Here is a 15,369-nt window from a genome sequence, read left to right as displayed (position 1 = left end):
GGTAGGCCGTGAGTCACTGGTGAGTAACCGTTTGTCACTCATTTCGGGTAGGGTACGGGTACGGGTAGGCCGTGAGTCACCGGTGAGTAACCGTTTATCACTCATTTCGGGTAGGGTACGGGTAGGCCGTGAGTCACCGTTTGTCACTCATTTCGGGTAGGGTACGGGTACGGGTAGGCCGTGAGTCACTGGTGAGTAACCGTTTGTCACTCATTTCGGGTAGGGTACGGGTAGGCCGTGAGTCACCGGTGAGTAACCGTTTGTCACTCATTTCGGGTAGGGTACAGGTAGGCCGTGAGTCACTGGTGAGTAACCGTTTGTCACTCATTTCGGGTAGGGTACGGGTAGGCCGTGAGTCACTGGTGAGTAACCGTTTGTCACTCATTTCGCGTAGGGTACGGGTAGGCCGTGAGTCACCGGTGAGTCACCGTTTGTCACTCATTTCGGGTAGGGTACGGGTACGGGTAGGCCGTGAGTCACTGGTGAGTCACCGTTTGTCACTCATTTCGGGTAGGGTACGGGTAGGCCGTGAGTCACTGGTGAGTCACCGTTTGTCACTCATTTCGGGCAGGGTACGGGTGGCGTACGGGAACCCGTACCCGGCCGGGTACGGGTAAGGAATCAAAACCCGTTTGCGACCTCTGCTTCCAGGGCAGATGAGCCCGACCCGCCTGGAGGGCCGGCGTCACGGACTCGTTCGAAGACTCGACTCTCACGATCCCCGCGCGTTGCACGCTCCCACACCGCCGTGGCTTGTCGCGCTCGCGTGAGTCGTGGCAAGCGTTTGGCTGATCCTTTCCGCCATCGAGCTGACGGGCGTTGTTTACACGTTGTGGGTGGGAGATGTTTATTGTGGGGATTTTGTACGACGCGATTGTTGTGTTGTTCATTTCTCTCGCTGCAGTGGTTTCTTTTTCCTCTCTCTCGGTGTACATATTGTACAGTTGGGTTTGGGTAATTTATCGTGCTGTCTTGTTATTGTTGGAGCGCACCTGCTTGTTGTTCTGTATAATTGTACGTCGGTTGCTTACTTGCGGGGGAGTTGGCAGCCGGGACGGCTGGAAGCTACAGAGAGGGGGGTGATGTAGTGACTGTGAATGTCACCGTGTGCTGCCGGGCTTACGAAGCTACGGCGGATGATGTGTTGGCATTACGTGCAGCCCGCTCACTGGGCGTAGTACCAGCCCTAGCGGGGCTTCGGTGAGCGCTGGTCAGTGCGGAGGCACCGCGTGCAGTGTGCGGTGCGGGCTCCCGGTGAGGGAGCGTCAGCCAGCCAGGGTTGCGTTGGGGCACGATACGCTGATTGACCTGCCGACACGTCACCGGATGATATTGCAGGGGGGCCACCGGTGGACGGGGGCCGCTGGGCGGTCACGTGGTATAGAGAAGCCCTCGGGATCCTTCGGGAAAGAGGTGGGCGGGGCGAGGGCCGGAGCCAGCCCAGCCCAGGCCGATATAACGGGGGGGCCCGTGAGGCGGTCGTGGGTTCTTCGTGTGGCCGGTGAAGAAGATTCACGTCGGGGAGAAGAAGCCTCGAGCCACGCGCTCCGGGAGCCAGCAGCTCATGGTCCGGGCCGGGATAGCGAGCCGTGTCTAGTTGTGCCGTAGCGTGGGATAGATGGGCACTCAACATAGTAGTAGGTTTTTACCCTTTAAACTGGTACAAAACTGACACCTTTATACAAGGGGTCATGTTTGCAATAACCACAACACAAGCAGCCAAAATGCAAACAAAAAGAAACAACTCTGATGATGATGATAATGATATGCACTGTCCTTGAAGTTGATTGGTCCACACCCGAGACAACTTTTCTTAGAGCCTAGTCTCCATTGGTGTTGGACCAGATGACGCCAAAAGGCGCACAACTCAACACCCAAGTGTAGCTCGTATTGTGTTACGTTGAGTCGGTGAAACAGCGTTGCTCCCAAGACGTCTTCCGACTCAGTTGGATTCACTACGGGTGTCATATAAAACATGGAATTAAACAAATGCAACAAGCCTCCAGGAAAATTCTTCTTTAAGCGCGGTGAGAGAAAAGGCACAAATGTTTAAAGAGACGCAACATGTCATTTATTGCAGATAGTTTCACATCAATAATTTCATCTCAGTCAACATTCACCGTGTTTTTATTGATCCCCCCATTATTGGCAGACATTGTGTCAAAGGCAGAGGCGCAGCCCTGCAATTCCTGCTCGTGCCACCGCTGGCAGATGGGGCACCACTTGAGGCGGGGGGAGGGGGGGGTAATTTTTACTCTTTCACGTTGGCCAGACATCTTTGAAGAGGACTTTGTACGCGACATAAATACGTCATGAACCTGTGAGCAACTGTTACACTTCTAGCAGGATACTCGTAAGCTGTGCTTAGGCCGGACAGGAACTAAACGATGTTTGTCGTGAGTGTTGTACCGCAACATTTTCCAGCTATATATTTTCACACAGCTCTACTACTTAAGATTTATGTTCCATTAAAAGTTAAGATTCCGTTTAAAAATCACGACTTACGTCGGTAACGCTGAACACACAAAATTCATTATGAACGATCAAAGACAACAACTGTCTGACATTGCCACTCAAAAAGTGTTTTACAGAAATTCAGGCAATTTAAAACAACACGTCACCACAATTTCTTGGCTGTAAGTTTTGTTTCTGTGTAACCAGTTTTCAATACTTCAAGTCAAATTGTGTAAACGCACACAATCAACACGTATCCCACGACAATTGTTTGAACATTTAGGTTGGTAGTTAGCACCTTTTAACGCCTCTGAATTTTCATCTGATTCAAACCCCGAGCCATTTCAATGTTTGCATCTCTCATTGCCACTGCCAAAAAATTCATTCCCTCAAGTTTAAAAATATTAACGATGCAGATATTACGATGCACTTTCTAAAGACGTGTACTATTTTACTGTTCAACGCCTGACAGAGGTCGGACCACACGTTAATGGAAGCCTCATTTTTGTAAAGAGAAAAGTAAAAAAATTGACATGGCTTGGTGATGGCCGTTCTCTCTTCTGAGGCGCTCTCTCGTCACCGTGGCGTGCGAGATGACCACCACCACCACAACCACCACCACCACGTGACTTTTATTTCGTGTTGCGCTGCATTTAGCGCCACAGCGTGCGGATTTACAGCGTTCATTCGTTTGTTTGCTGGTGACTTTGTGTATTTCATATCGGAATCGCCTCCAGTGCTGTTGCTGCTGGAGGCAATAAAAGTTGTGTACAAGTCCAAAGTCTCTGTCTCTCTCTGTCTCTCTTCTCGTCTTCACTGTCGCTGCCCGTCGGAGCTCGGCGTCTACGGCTCCTCTCCTAGGTGGGCGTCCCCGGCCCGAACGCTCGCAGGAAGCCCTCCTGTGTGGCAGCAGAGAAACAGAACGGAAAGAGAGCCCCACCACCACCATCATCATCATCACACAGCTTCTGCTGCTGCTGCTGCTCAGAGCCCCGAGCTGTAAATGGCTCTGCTGATACGCGTGGCATTGTTCTTGTGCTGGTCGCCTTTTGGCATTGTTCTCTGATCTGATACTGGTGGTGAGTCACTGGGTAGAGAGACACTGGGTAGTGAGACACTGGTGGTGAGTCACTGGTACAGAGACACTGGGTAGAGAGACACTGGGCAGTGAAACACTGGGTAATGAGACACTGCTAGTGAGCCACTGCTAGTGAGACACTGGTGGTGAGACACTGGGTAGTGAGACACTGCTAGTGAGACACTGGGTAGTGAGACACTGCTAGTGAGACACTGGTGGTGAGACACTGGTGGTGAGACACTGGGTGGTGAGTCACTGGGTAGTGAGACACTGGGTAGTGAGACACTGGGTAGTGAGACACTGGGTAGTGAGACACCAGGTAGTGAGACACTGGTGGTGAGTCACTGGTACAGAGACACTGGGTAGTGAGACACTGGGTAGTGAGACACCGGGTAGTGAGACACTGGTGGTGAGTCACTGGTACAGAGACACTGGGTAGTGAGACACTGGGTAGTGAGACACTGCTAGTGGGACACTGGGTAGTGAGACACTGGGTAGTGAGACACTGGTACAGAGACACTGGGCAGTGAGACAATGGGTAGAGAGACACTGGGTAGTGAGACAATGGGTAGAGAGACACTGGGTAGTGAGACACTGGGTAGTGAGACACTGGTACAGAGACACTGGGTAGAGAGACACTGGGTAGTGACACACTGGGTGGTGAGACACTGTGTAGTGAGACACTGAATGCGTGGAATGTTCGAACTCTCACTGCTGAGGAGAGGCTGCCACTCCTCTGTCGGGAGCTGGACAGGTACCGACTGGATCTCTGTGGTGTTTAGGAGGTCCGGTGGACCGGCTCTGGCTCCTGACATCATGAGGGGTGGACAGTCCTCTACTTGGGGCAGGAGACTGCCAAACAACAAGGAGTGGCTCTTCTGAATAAAAGAATGAAGGGGGCGAGGGAGTGTGGCGGTGAGGTGTGGGAATCTGTAAGCCCCAGTCTACTTTGGGCTCGCCTTCCCATCAACCGGAGGCGAGGAGCGGTGGTCGTGGTTACTTATGCCCCCACCGAAGACGAACATCCGTGGAGGGATGCAGGCAAGGCCGATGAGTCAGATGCCTTCTATGACCTCATGTCACAGGTGCTGGCGAAAGTGGCCCCTCGGGATAGAGTCATCTTGTTGGGTGACTTCAATGCCCGAGTTGGTCATGATGCTAGCACCTGGTCTGGAGTGATTGGAGGACATGGGTCAGATCAACTCAATAACAACGGTAGGAGGCTGCTCGATTTTGTGCAGCCCATGGGCTTTCAATTACCAACACGCTGTTCCGGCGCAGTGGTGTTGATGGTAGCGGTGTGTAACCCCTCACCCAGCCTCCCTGTTCCATGAGCCAGGTCTTGCGTGTGGTCAACAGCACAGCGGCCACCGCGTCCGTCAAGGGCCAAGTCTCCTCCGAGTCGCCCAGACGACCGGAGGCCCTCAGGTTCTTGACGAGCAGCGCGCAAAACACCACCATGGACAGCACGCAGCCCCAGCTCATGGGCCCCGCGGTGAGAACCTGCCAGGCCAGGGTCATGACCAGCCGGCGCGGGTCCACTTGCTTCGCCAGCTCCTCCGCGCGCCTCACAAAGTCTGGGATGGAGGCTTCGAACTCCGCCAGCAACGCGTCTCCTCGGGTGTCGAGCGCCTCCTGCAGAAGCTCCACACGCATCCGCACCAGCCGCCGGGAGGTCTGGAGCAGCGAGCGCACCTCCCGCAGCTGCCGCTGTATTTGCCGCGCCTGCCGCTGCAGCTCCTGCCACTCCTTGAACTGCTGCAACTGCTGGAAATGCTCCTGCTGCATTTCGTGCAGCTGCTTGAACCGACGCATCAGCTGCACCTCCTGGAGCTGATACTTCTTCTGCAGCTCCTGCAGCAGCTGCTGCTGCTGCTGCACATCCAGGAGCTGCTCCTGCTGCTGCAGCTGCTGCACAAGCTCCTGTTGCCGCTGCACCTGCTGGAGCTGCTCCTGCACCTGCTGCATGTGCTGGAATTGCTGCTGCCAGAGCTTCTCCATCCACTGCTGCTGCTGCTGCTGCGACAGCAGGAGATGTTGCTGCACCGCCGGGAGCTGCTCCTGCAACTGCTGAAGCTGCTGCTGCAGCTGTTGCTGCAGCCCCTGCTGCAGCAGAGGCTGCTGCTGCTGCACAGGCTGCTGCTGCTGCTCCGTCTGCTGCGTCAGGTGAGCCACGTAGCCGGAGATGAGATCGCCGGTTACGATGGTCAGCAACTGCATCGCTTCATCCTCCTCCTCCTCCTCCTCGCAGCCACCGCCCCTCGCCTGAATCTCCCCCGCAGAATGCGACGCGGCTTGGGCAGAGACCGCAGGCTGCATGGCGGTGTAGGCCTCAGTGGCGGGTGTTGACTTCGTTGTTGCTGATTCCGCTGCCGCTGTTGCTGTGGGAGGGTCGTTGATGTCGCGAGGCAATTGAGGAGGTAGAGGAGGTAGAGGGGGTAGAGGAGGTAGAGGAGGAGGTAGAGGAGGTGGCAACTTCGCGACTCGATGGAAGCTGTTGGCTTCTACCTCCATTGCGATTTGGTTAACGGTGATGTCGTCGGATCGATCCGTGGATCGATTCCTCCATGCGATTACGTTAGAATCGACTTCGATTGCAAGCCGTCGGTCGATTCTGACCTCGATTCACGATCCGCACGAGGGGGGGGTCACAGAGACCCATAGACTACAGTAGAGATAAATAATAATAAATAATGTAAATAATAATAGAAATAAAATAATAAATCACGACGTACAGTTTTTTTTTCTGTGCCTTTTTACACCTGATGAAGGAAGTTTGTGTTGCCTCCGAAACGTCGTGATTTATTATTTTATTTATATTATTTATATTTTGTATTTTTACCTACGTGACTTTACCGATAAAACCTACTCCTGGCAGTCACGAAAGCTTCAAATGTAGAATTACTGATAGAGACCCATCGACTCTCTAAGCTGTCTTGTGGTTGTTGTTGTTTGACTTGCATCCCACTGGGATGTTTGCACACAGCGTTGGTGTACACGGTGACTTTTGTCTGCAATATTTTGCTGTGTTTTCTTGGATTTTCTGTTTGCACTCAGTCACATAGTCACTTTAAGATGTTTTTTGTTCATGTTTTTGTTTTTTGTTTGTTTTTTCATTTTGCACGTAGTCACTTTAAGATGTTTTTTGTTCATGTTTTAGTTTTTTGTTTGTTTTTTCATTTTGCACGTAGTCACTTTAAGATGTTTTTTTGTTCATGTTTTTTTGTTTTTTCAGTTTGCACCCGATTCAAGAACCGAATGGCTCACAGGGCTCTACCTAGTACATGAACTTGAACTTGACTCACGCACAGAGACCCATAGACGACACCACGCAGACAGCCAATGACACCTGGGGGCTCTGCCCACGTGGTGCGTAAGCCCCGCCCCCTCCTGACACGTGACCCGCGCTGGGCGTGGCCAGACGCTGTCACGTGGGAGCTGCAGTGGTGCCACGTGTCTCTGTGCTGCTGCTGCTGCTACTTGAAGCCGGTACGGTTATAACAGCAATTGATTAACAGATCACTTGCCTTGACGGCTTAGCGGATCAATTTAGACTTAAAACTTTCGTGACTGCAGGAATTCATATTCTTGGTTCTTTTGGTAAAATCGCGTCGATGGAAAATAAAAAATAAGAAAAAAAAATGGAAAATAATAAAAGCAAAACACGCCATTTTTTCAATATTTTATTATAATTTTTTTCTATTTACGTGACTTTATAACAGAAAGAACCAATAATCTATAGAGGGTTAGCCGATTTAATTCGTTAATCGATTTGTTGTCTGTTGGGATTTTTGCACACAGAGTTGGTGTAACTGTGATTTTTTGTCTGCAATATTTTGCTGTCTTTTCTTAGATTTTCTGTTTGCACTCAGTCACATATTCACTTTAAGATGTTTTTTGTTCATGTTTTTGTTTGTTGCGGTTGTACCCGATTCAAGAGCCGAATGGCTCACAGGGCTACACCTAATACTTGAACTTGAAGTGGTGGTGACGTCACCAGGACGCTTGTGCACACACCACACACACAGTCACACACACACACACAGTCACACACACAGACACACACCACACACACAGACACACACACAGTCACACACACAGTCAGACACACACCACACACACAGTCACACACACAGACACACACCACACACACAGTCACACACACACAGTCACACACACACAGTCACACACCACACACACAGTCACACACACTCACACACCACACACACAGTCACACACCACAGACACACACACAGTCACACACACAGACACACACACCGACACACACAACAACAACAACAACAACAACCCCCATTCGCCACATTTTCTGTTTGCACTTAGTCACATAGTCACTTTAAGATGTTTTTTGTTCATGCTTTTGTTTTTTGTTTGTTGCGGTTGCACCAGACTCACAGGGCTACACCTAATACATGAACTTGAACTTGCAGTAGTGCAGCTCAACAGGGAGCGGATTCAGCAAGTTGCAGCAGCCTCTTTCGAAGGCGCAGCGACGTCTCTCCAGCAGCAGTAGCAGCATCTTCAGCAGCTGCAGTAGCAGCAGCTGCAGTACACGTGCACAATTCATTCCAAGGTGGGTTTGTGTGGTGTGTGTGTGGTGTGTGTGGTGTGTGACTGTGTGGGGTGTGTGACTGTTTGTGGTGTGTGTGTCGTGTGTGACTGTGTGTGACTGTGTGTGGTGTGTGACTGTGTGTGGGGTGTGTGTGGTGTGTGACTGTGTGTGGTGTGTGACTGTGTGTGGGGTGTGTGTGTGTGGTGTGTGTGGTGTGTGACTGTGTGTGGTATGTGACTGTGTGTGGTGTGTGGTGTGTGACTGTGTGTGGTGTGTGTGACTGTGTTTGTGTGACTGTGTGTGGTGTGTGACTGTGTTTGTGTGACTGTGTGTGACTGTGTGTGACTGTGTGTGGTGTGACTGTGTGTCTGACTGTGTGTGACTGTGTGTGACTGTGTGTGTTGTGTGACTGTGTTTGTGTGACTGTGTGTGGTGTGTGACTGTGGGGTGTGTGACTGTGTGTGACTGTGTGTGTGTGTGACTGTGTGTGACTGTGTGTGTGTGGTGTGTGCACAAGCATCGTGGTGACCCACCCCCCCGTGTGCCACAGTGCCGGCCTTGATAAGTGCTGCTACTCTGTTAGAGGCTATACGGGGGATCTTTGTCTTTGGCAGTGGCGGTGCACAAGGTGCTTGCAGGAGGTGCGTGCAGGAGGTGCGTGCAGGAGGTGCGTGCAGGAGGTGCTTGCAGGAGGCCGAACGGCGCCCGGAGGAGACGCGTCCCACGAAGAGCTTCCATGAAGAAGTGCGGGAGCGAGGCGAGAGAGGGATGGGACCAAGGAATTGTGCGTGGGAGGTCTCGTGAGGGAGGGCAGCGAAGGGGGGGGGGGGCAGATGAAGGTCAGCGAGGGGCAGGAGCTCGGCCTGAGGGGCACGGAACCGGGGCGGAGTCGGGGAGCGGGAGGGGAAGAGGGGAGAGAGAGACGGCGCAGCAAGAGTCGAGGGCCAGAGACGCGGCGAGCGAGAGACGCAGAGACGAGGCGGCGTGGGGAGCGCGGCAAGAGAGAGAGAGAGACAGCCATCAGAGGAATTTCATTCAACGGTTCTTGAGGCAGAGGCTAGGGGGGTCCGGTTCGGACGGAGCGAGAGAGACGGGGCGAGATGAGGGGAGGGGCAGAGACGTCGCGAGAGATCGGCAAAGAGAAGTGGAGGCGAGGGGACGACAGGAAGAGAGAGAGAGACATCAGAGGGCGCCGAGCCTTCGTCGATTTATAAGCGAGAGGTTAGGGGGATTCAGTTGGGAAGGAGGGAGAGAGACGGGGAGGCAGGGAGGGAGAGAGACGGGGGCCCAGGGAGGGAGGGAGATGGGGGGGCAGAGAGAGAGAGAGATGGGGGGACAGAGAGGGGGAGAGATGGGGGGGCAGAGAGGGAGAGGGGGGCAGGGAGGGAGAGAGACGGGGGGGCAGAGAGGGGGAGAGAGAGGGGGACAGGGAGGGAGAGAGACGGGGGGGCAGAGAGGGGGAGAGATGGGGGGGCAGAGAGGGGGAGAGATGGGGGGGCAGAGAGGGAGAGGGGGGCAGGGAGGGAGAGAGACGGGGGGGCAGAGAGGGGGAGAGACGGGGGGGCAGAGAGGGGGGCAGAGAGGGGGAGAGAGAGGGGGGCAGGGAGGGAGAGGGGGGCAGGGAGGGAGAGAGACGGGGGGGCAGAAAGGGGGAGAGACAAAAGGGCAGGGAGGGAGAGAGCTGTAGATGCCACTGGTTCTTCACATTCTGTAGATGTAGATGCCACTGGTTCTTCACGTTCTGCAGATGTAGATGCCACTGGTTCTTCACGTTCTGCAGATGTAAATGCCACTGGTTCTTCACGTTCTACAGATGTAGATGCAACTGGTTCTTCACGTTCTGCAGATGTAAATGCCACTGGTTCTTCACGTTCTGCAGATGTAGATGCCACTGGTTCTTCACGTTCTGCAGATGTAGATGCCACTGGTTCTTCACGTTCTGCAGATGTAGAAGCCACTGGTTCTTCACGTTCTGCAGATGTAGATGCCACTGGTTCTTCACGTTCTGCAGATGTAGATGCCACTGGTTCTTCACGTTCTGCAGATGTAGAAGCCACTGGTTCTTCACGTTCTGCAGATGTAGATGCCACTGGTTCTTCACGTTCTGCAGATGTAGATGCCACTGGTTCTTCACGTTCTGCAGATGTAGATGCCACTGGTTCTTCACGTTTTGTAGATGTAGATGCCACTGATTCTTCACGTTCTGCAGATGTAGATGCTAATTCCCTTTGGCACGTGTTTCCTCTCTATTCTCTTGAAATACCTACTAAGAGATGTCTGCACAGTTGTTCTCTTCATCTCTGCACAAATCAACTTGTGATGGGCAATCGCATCGTTGAACTGCGGTAACGGGACATACGGACAGGTTTGTACGTATCTCTGAAAGTTCCCAAGTCGAATGTTTGTAAGTAGAGGTAGTCCCTGTACTACATCGGGCACAATCTGGGGGCAGGGGTGGGGGTCAGGGAATTGGGTGATGCAACAGATGTTCATTAGGGATAGAGGGGTTGGTTGTCCCTGTGGAGGCGGCATTGCCGAGGGGACAGGACAGGAAGGGTGGGTCACCCTTGACACGTGAAGGACACGGCTTCGAATCCCGTCTAGTGAGCAAAACGAACAAAGACGCCAAGGTCACCGTGAACCGATGTCACGACTCCCCCGCGCTGACGTCATATCGAGTTTCATTTAAGTGACGCCACTATATTTTCAAAACGAGTGTGATTTTTACAGTATTTTTGTTTTAAGACGCGAGGTTGCCACCCGTCCTTGCTTTGATGTAATATCCCTGCATTGATGCATTTCATTTCATTAAATTGATATCACTAGATTGCCACGGTTATCATTTGTAATTCTTTACGACGCGAGTTTGCGACCAAGATCATCCTCTTATGGAGGTCGGCTCCCGTGGGATATCTCCAAGTCTTCGCAAAAACGTGACTTGGCAAGTCCTGGTTTGTTGCCAGTCGCGTGAAAGTTTGCCACTCAATAGCGTGCATGCACACGCACAGTCATCCTCCCCCGTCTCTCTTATGCTGTTGTGAATACAGGGGGGGGAGTGCTTCAAAAACAAGTGAACACTTCTGAGACTTTGCAACAGCAGCAGCACAGGAGAACGTGCTGCCTCCGGCCTCTGGAGACCTGCACCTGTAGAAGATTGCGGGCGCACGTTGACAATGTTGGCAAAGACTCTTCGGCTTTTAAAATTCTTTATATTAAGTTCACTTGCTTGCGCGCTTACGACCGTGCAAACCTTTCGGTCGTTTTTTAACCCACTTCCCGTGATCCAATCGAGCTGACATTTTGCACACAGACTCGTTGTGCGAGACAATTAATGTTCGTGAACATTTTTTTCCAAAATTTTACACTTTTTAGGGAAAACAAATTAAATATTTAATTACCAATTGTTTAATACTGGCAGACAATCATCTGACCCATAGGTGGCAGCCATCTCAAGCCAGAGGACGAGAGGACTCTAGCCGCCACGCATATAAAGGATTTATAGTGAAAAACTTTGTTTTTACGGGTTATACTTGTTGAAGCTATTAGGACGGAACCACGATTGACCTCCGACAGTGGCGATGATGTTCACAATGGGTGAAGGGGCTGAGTTGGTACCCGCGACGGGTTTCGCAAACTCACAACCTTTCCGAGTGTATTTCCTTACGTTGAATACAAAAAAAGCACGGAATTGCTTGCGATTTTAAGCGCTTTAATTTTGAGCGAACACGCAACGAACAGAAACAATGAACGTTCACTTTACAATCAAAATGCAATCAAAATGTTTTTGAGATATCAAAGATTGCATTTTCAATAAAAACTGCAGAAGAAAAATATTAAATAAATGTGGATATCTACATAAAATGATATTATAAACACACTATCCTAAAAATACAGCACCATATTTTAACACTAAAGCAGTCACTGACTCGCAACAACTTGCAATCAAAAGTGACAAAGTTAATTTCGGGTAAAATCAATGAAAATGGGGTATGCCGATAGCATAAAAAATTAACCCGTAAAAACAAAGTTTTTCACTATAAATCCTTTATATGCGTGGCATCGGGGCGGCTAGAGTCCTCTCGTCCTCTGGCTTGAGATGGCTGCCACCTATGGGTCAGATGATTGTCTGCCACCATTAAACAATTGGTAATTAAATATTTAAAATTTTCCCTAAACAGCGTAAAATTTAGGAATTTTTTTTTCAGGAAAATGCATTGTCACGCACAACGAGTCTGTGTGCAAAATGTCAGCTCGATTGGATCACGGGAAGTGGGTTAAAAAACGACCGAAAGATTTGCACGGTCCTAAGCAAGCAAGCGAACTTAATATAAAGGATTTAAAAATGAGATGTGATTGAGCAAATCTGAGATCAGATTTGGAATCGGCACCCTGAAATTAGTCTAGAACAGCTGCAAAAGTCCAGGCCAGAAAAACATGTTGTGTTGTTGTTGTTGACCAGTGTTAACGACGAAAGTGTCCACCCCCCCCACCTCCTCTCTGAAAATTGATGAAAATCAGCGACTTAAAACTGAACACCCAAAACATTTGAACTGCGGTGGCTAAAAGTCTCCACCCTGGCTACCATTTCGCCAAGAACAATGGAACGTAAAACAGCGTCCCTCAAAACAAACTCCGATTCTCTTTTAATCCTCAGATTCAGAAGTGGTGTCGACATCTGGACCCTCAAACCAGTCAAAGGGTGAGTGTCGCCGTTTTGCAGGAAGCTTGATGGAAGGTGATGCAGAGACCATCTTCCCTTGTTTGATCTTTGCTGTCAACGTGGTTTTTCTTGAGATCTCAATCGCCTGTAACAAATGAACACATCGAAGACAATTGGGCATCGTCAAGAGTCTAAAGTGGTCCTCCTGCTCAAGTGAGCGTGGCTTGGTGTTCGTCTCTCGTGACGAGGTGTACGGCTCCTGCGGTGGATCGTGAGAGATGGCGATTGCGCGGGGAGGTCTTCGTCCGGAAGTGGAATGATTGTGGCCGATGAAGTCTCAATGCCACAAAAACAAGAATGTGAACGTGAAAACGAGGGCTCAAAACATCTGACACGAACACAATATTATTGTAAACATTAAACAGCATTTACATAAGAGGGGGGGGGGGGGGGGGAGCACTCAAAAGCTCCACACTGATAGAGTCAAGAATCCATGGCTACACTGCCATCTCCTGACCACCTCGTAGCCAAGCCTGGCAGTCCCCGGCAGTCTCCCACCGACTCAACCCTGCGTCGTGTCTGAGATCTACGTTCATCAGTGGGCTCATTGCAGATTGGTCAAAACAGTTGGCTTGAACGGGTGGGGTGACCAATCAGGTGATTGGCATTGATGCCGCTACACGTGGACTGGGAATGAGAGCAACCGCCAGAAGAAATGCAGCGAGACACGTGGGAAAGAGAAGAAGTCATGTCACTGCAGGCAGAAGGAGCTCTGGTGGGAGTTCTACAGAGGGTGACCGCTGTACACGGCGTCTTGGAGGATGGTGGGAATACACCCGCAACTTGACCGCAGCACACACAAGCAGGCGAGCAATGAAACGGTGCGCCCATTTATAGAGAATGAGAAGATGTATTGATACTGGAGGAATCCGATGAGATATGAAGCTGTTTTTCACAGATGTCCAGTACTATTAACTTTTTATTTTTATTTTACCAGGTGAGGCCCACTGAGCTGTATAGCTCTTGTTCAGAAGTGTACTGGCCACAAATGACAGCTCAACCAAGTAGCCTATCATGTGGACATGTATAGTAGCCAAACACTCTGAGAGCGTGTTTGTAAATGTGGAGGGGAAAATCGGAGAACCTGGAAAAAAAGCCACGCGACCACGGGGAGACCTCCTGTATGCCAGGTGAGGTCGTTCACATTTCACAACAACAAACAATACAAAAACACAATAGGAGCGCAAAGTGTAGGGAAGGTAAAAAGTTTTTTTTTTAAATAAACAAAAAAAACCTAAACCATTTTTTTCTTGTTAATTGTATTTTTTACCCTTTTATCTGGCAACAAAACTGACACCTTTTTTTACGAGGAGCCATGTTTGCATTGACCACAATACCTGCAGTCGGAATGCAAACAAAAAACACAACTCTGATAATGTATGCACCTTCCTTGAAGTTGATGTTTATCTTACCAGGCAAGGCCCACTAAACCATCAGCTTCTCTCACAGAAGCGTCCCGGCCACAAGCGCGAGCAGCTCTACGAAGCGGCTCACCACGTGAAAGATTGTTGAAGAGCAACAATGATATTTTGGAGTAAGAGAAAAAAGTGCGTGACATCATCATCTTCGATAATTGGTTCTTTACCCTTCTATCTGGCAACAAAACTGACACCTTTTTGCAAGGAGTCATGTTTGCATAGACCGCAATGCCTGCAGTCATAATACAAACAAAAGAACATAACTCTGATAATGTGCACTGTCCTTGAAGTTGATTGGTCCACACCCGAGACAGCTTTCCTTCGAGCCTAGTCTCATATGGGTTGGACCAGATGACGCCAAAAGGCGCACAACTCAAGGACAATGCACCATCAGAGTATGAGAGCTCGGGGCAAGCATCTACACTATGGGGACCTCATTTGCCAGTAAAAATATGATAATTGGTTCTTTACCCTTCTATCTGGCAACAAAACTGACACCTTTTTGCAAGGAGTCATGTTTGCATAGACCGCAATGCCTGCAGTCATAATACAAACAAAAGAACATAACTCTGATAATGTGCACTGATTAGTGCACATTGCCATTTCCCAGCATGCATTGCATGCTGGGAAATGGCAAAGGTTTGTCTGAGAGAGCTGGGCTTTCCATAACACAAGTTTTGTGGAGAATGCTCTCACGTTGTCATAGGCAGCACTGACGAGCTGCCCCTGGCCTTGTAACTTCTTGTTCAGTACATTCAGCTCATGCGTGATGTCAACAAGAAAAGCGAAGTCCATGAACCATTTGGGATCACTTAGCACAGGAACAGCCACCCCATCCTTCTCCATGAAGGCTTTCACTTCTGCTCTCAACTCAAAAAATCTCTTCAAGACGTTTCCCCTGCTGAGCCAACGTACCTCGGTGAAGTAGAGCACATCCTCATATTCTGACTCCATTTCCTCTAAAAAAAAGTACGGAACATCCTGTGCTTTAAGCCCCTGGATCTTATTTGGTTGATGCATTTCACAACAACAGACATCACATTGTCAAACTTTAGGCATTTGCTGCAAAGGGCCTGCTGATGGATGATGCAGTGCAGAGCCATGGCCTCCTCCACACCCTCCTCTTCTA

At 50.3% G+C, this 15,369-nt stretch overlaps 1 protein-coding gene across 1 annotated transcript; it reads right to left on the bottom strand.

Annotated features, from left to right (window-relative positions):
* Positions 1 to 2,054: 2,054 nt before the first annotated feature.
* Positions 2,055 to 6,038, bottom strand: LOC133362271 (bromodomain-containing protein DDB_G0280777-like). The gene is made up of 2 exons (XM_061581198.1): positions 4,847 to 6,038; positions 2,055 to 3,353 (listed from the first exon to the last, which is right to left on the bottom strand). Exons 1-2 carry the CDS (start codon positions 5,849 to 5,851, stop codon positions 3,312 to 3,314), a joined length of 1,047 nt encoding a protein of 348 aa, XP_061437182.1. The 5' UTR covers positions 5,852 to 6,038; the 3' UTR covers positions 2,055 to 3,311.
* Positions 6,039 to 15,369: the final 9,331 nt, after the last annotated feature.

The sequence above is a fragment of the Lethenteron reissneri genome, unplaced genomic scaffold (assembly GCF_015708825.2).
Source record: "Lethenteron reissneri isolate LAM-NWPU_2019-01 unplaced genomic scaffold, ASM1570882v1 scaffold_1419, whole genome shotgun sequence".
NCBI lineage: Eukaryota > Metazoa > Chordata > Hyperoartia > Petromyzontiformes > Petromyzontidae > Lethenteron > Lethenteron reissneri.
The sequence above is the reverse complement of the archived record's forward strand: the minus strand, read 5'-3'. Positions and strand labels throughout refer to the sequence as shown.

What these genes read in the sequence shown, in the direction of transcription:
- LOC133362271 (XM_061581198.1), bottom strand. Translation starts at nt 5,851, where the DNA reads ATGCAGCCTGCGGTCTCTGCCCAAGCCGCGTCGCATTCTGCGGGGGAG. An exon ending in TCATGGAACAGGGAGGCTGG is followed by an intron (nt 3,354 to 4,846) that starts GTGAGGGGTTAC and finishes GCTGCCACACAG; the next exon opens with GAGGGCTTCCTGCGAGCGTT.